General features: G+C 36.7%; 1 protein-coding gene across 1 annotated transcript; it reads left to right on the forward strand.

Annotated features, from left to right (window-relative positions):
- Nucleotides 1–258: 258 nt before the first annotated feature.
- LOC128060755 (putative olfactory receptor 5AK3) lies at nucleotides 259–1,206 on the forward strand. The gene has a single exon (XM_052653136.1). The coding sequence runs from the start codon at nucleotides 259–261 to the stop codon at nucleotides 1,204–1,206; it is 948 nt and encodes a 315-aa protein (XP_052509096.1).
- The last annotated feature ends 872 nt before the right edge of the window (nucleotides 1,207–2,078 follow it).

The raw sequence follows: 2,078 nt of genomic DNA on the forward strand, positions 1-2,078 counted from the left end.
TGAAACTGCTTCTGTGAAAACTTCTTTGTTTCAAAATGGAATCCAAGGCTTGCACATTACTTTTATGTGGTGGTTTCTTATCAAGAAAATAGAAAGAAATATTTGGAAAGAAATAAACCTTGTTATGAGTGATTGCCATAAAAATCTATTTTTTACAAAGTGACATGAAGAGTTAAGACCTTTTGCTACTCAACAAATCACAAAGATTTCCTGTCTGTTCTTGGTCCTCACCTTGGTCCTTTCTAGACTTTTTTACTCATGACAGAAGGAAATAGCACTGAAGTGACTGAATTCTTTCTTCTGGGATTTGGTGCACAATATAAGTTTCAGTATTTCCTCTTCACTGTATTTCTGGTCATCTATGTGACTTCCATGGTGGGTAATATTGGAATGATCCTACTCGTCAAGACAGATTTCAGACTCAAAACACCGATGTACTTCTTCCTACAACATTTAGCTTTTGTTGATATCTGTTATACCTCCACTATCACTCCCAAGATGCTGCAAAACTTCATAGTAGGAAGCAAATTAATATCATTCAAGGGCTGTGTCATGCAGTTATTGATTTATGCAACATTTGCAACCAGTGACTGCTACCTCCTTGCTACTATGGCGGTGGACCGGTATGTGGCCATCTGTAATCCGCTTCACTATCCCATAGTCATGTCCCGAAGAGTCTGCATCCCGTTGGTAGCTGGTTCATACATCATGGGCTTCATAAATGCATCTGTGCACACAGGTTTTACATTTTCACTGGTCTTTTGCAAGGGTAATACTATCAATCACTTTTTCTGCGATGTCCCTCCAATTCTTGCCCTTTCATGCTCCAGCATTGACATCAACGTCATGCTACTTGCTGTCTTTGTGGGATTTAATTTAATATTTACTGAGTTGGTTATCATCTTTTCCTATGGAAATGTCATCACTACCATCCTGAAGATGTCTTCTACTACAGGGAGGAAAAAAGCCTTCTCCACCTGTGCCTCCCACCTGGCTGCAGTCACCATTTTCTATGGAACCCTCTCTTACATGTACTTACAACCTCATTCTAATAATTCCCAGGAGAATATGAAAGTGGCCTCCATGTTTTATGGCATTGTGATTCCCATGTTGAACCCCCTGATCTACAGTTTGAGAAATAAGGAGGTTAAAGAAGCTCTAAAAGTCATATGGAAAAAAATTCTTCTAGGTTGGACCAAATTGTAAAATTCAGCACATCAAGTCACCCACTAGAGATGTTTAAACACTATTTAATATTTTGAAATAGAGAAAATGCTCACATCTTAAACTAATGCTTCTTTCTTCAACAGATAATTTCTTTGAATGAAAGTAATATAGTAACTGGAGAAGGAAATGGCCACCCATTCCAGTATTCTTGCTTGGAGAATTCCATGGACAGAGGAGTCTGGCAGGCTACATACCACCCAAGGGGTCACAAAGAGTTGACCATGACTGAGCGACTGAGCATACAACATAGTAACGTCTCATAGAAACATCTCATTGTCACATCTCATCTCATCTCATCTCTGCTTTTCCCTTGGACTCAGTTTGAGAAACATGTTCCACACTACCCATGAAAAGGGACTTTATTGAGATTATTTAACATGTAAGTATGAATAGACATCACAAAGTATATAGTTATTTCAAATATATTTCAGATATATTCTTAAAGATGAGAAAACCCCAATTTTGGATATAATCAATATTAAAATTGTAGTTCATGGTTTTCAATTCATTTAAACAAGTTCCCTAAATTGTCTACAAAGAGGCTCCTCATATGTTCGGTTTCAATTATTGCATAAACCTGAAATGTAAAATAAGTGTACTGCATTGTAAAGGAACGTGATAAATGCCCACCAAACCAAACGAAAGAGGAGGAAATAGGGAGTCTACCTGAAAAAGAATTCAGAATAATGATAGTAAAAATGATTGAAAATCTTGAAAAAAAAATGGAGTTACAGATAAATAAACTGGAGATAAGGATTGAGAAGATGCAAGAAAGGTATAACAAGGACCCAGAAGAAATAAAAAAGAGTCAATACATAATGAATAATGTAATAACTGAGATCAAAAGCACT

Source organism: Budorcas taxicolor, chromosome 15 (genome assembly GCF_023091745.1).
Source record: "Budorcas taxicolor isolate Tak-1 chromosome 15, Takin1.1, whole genome shotgun sequence".
Lineage (NCBI taxonomy): Eukaryota > Metazoa > Chordata > Mammalia > Artiodactyla > Bovidae > Budorcas > Budorcas taxicolor.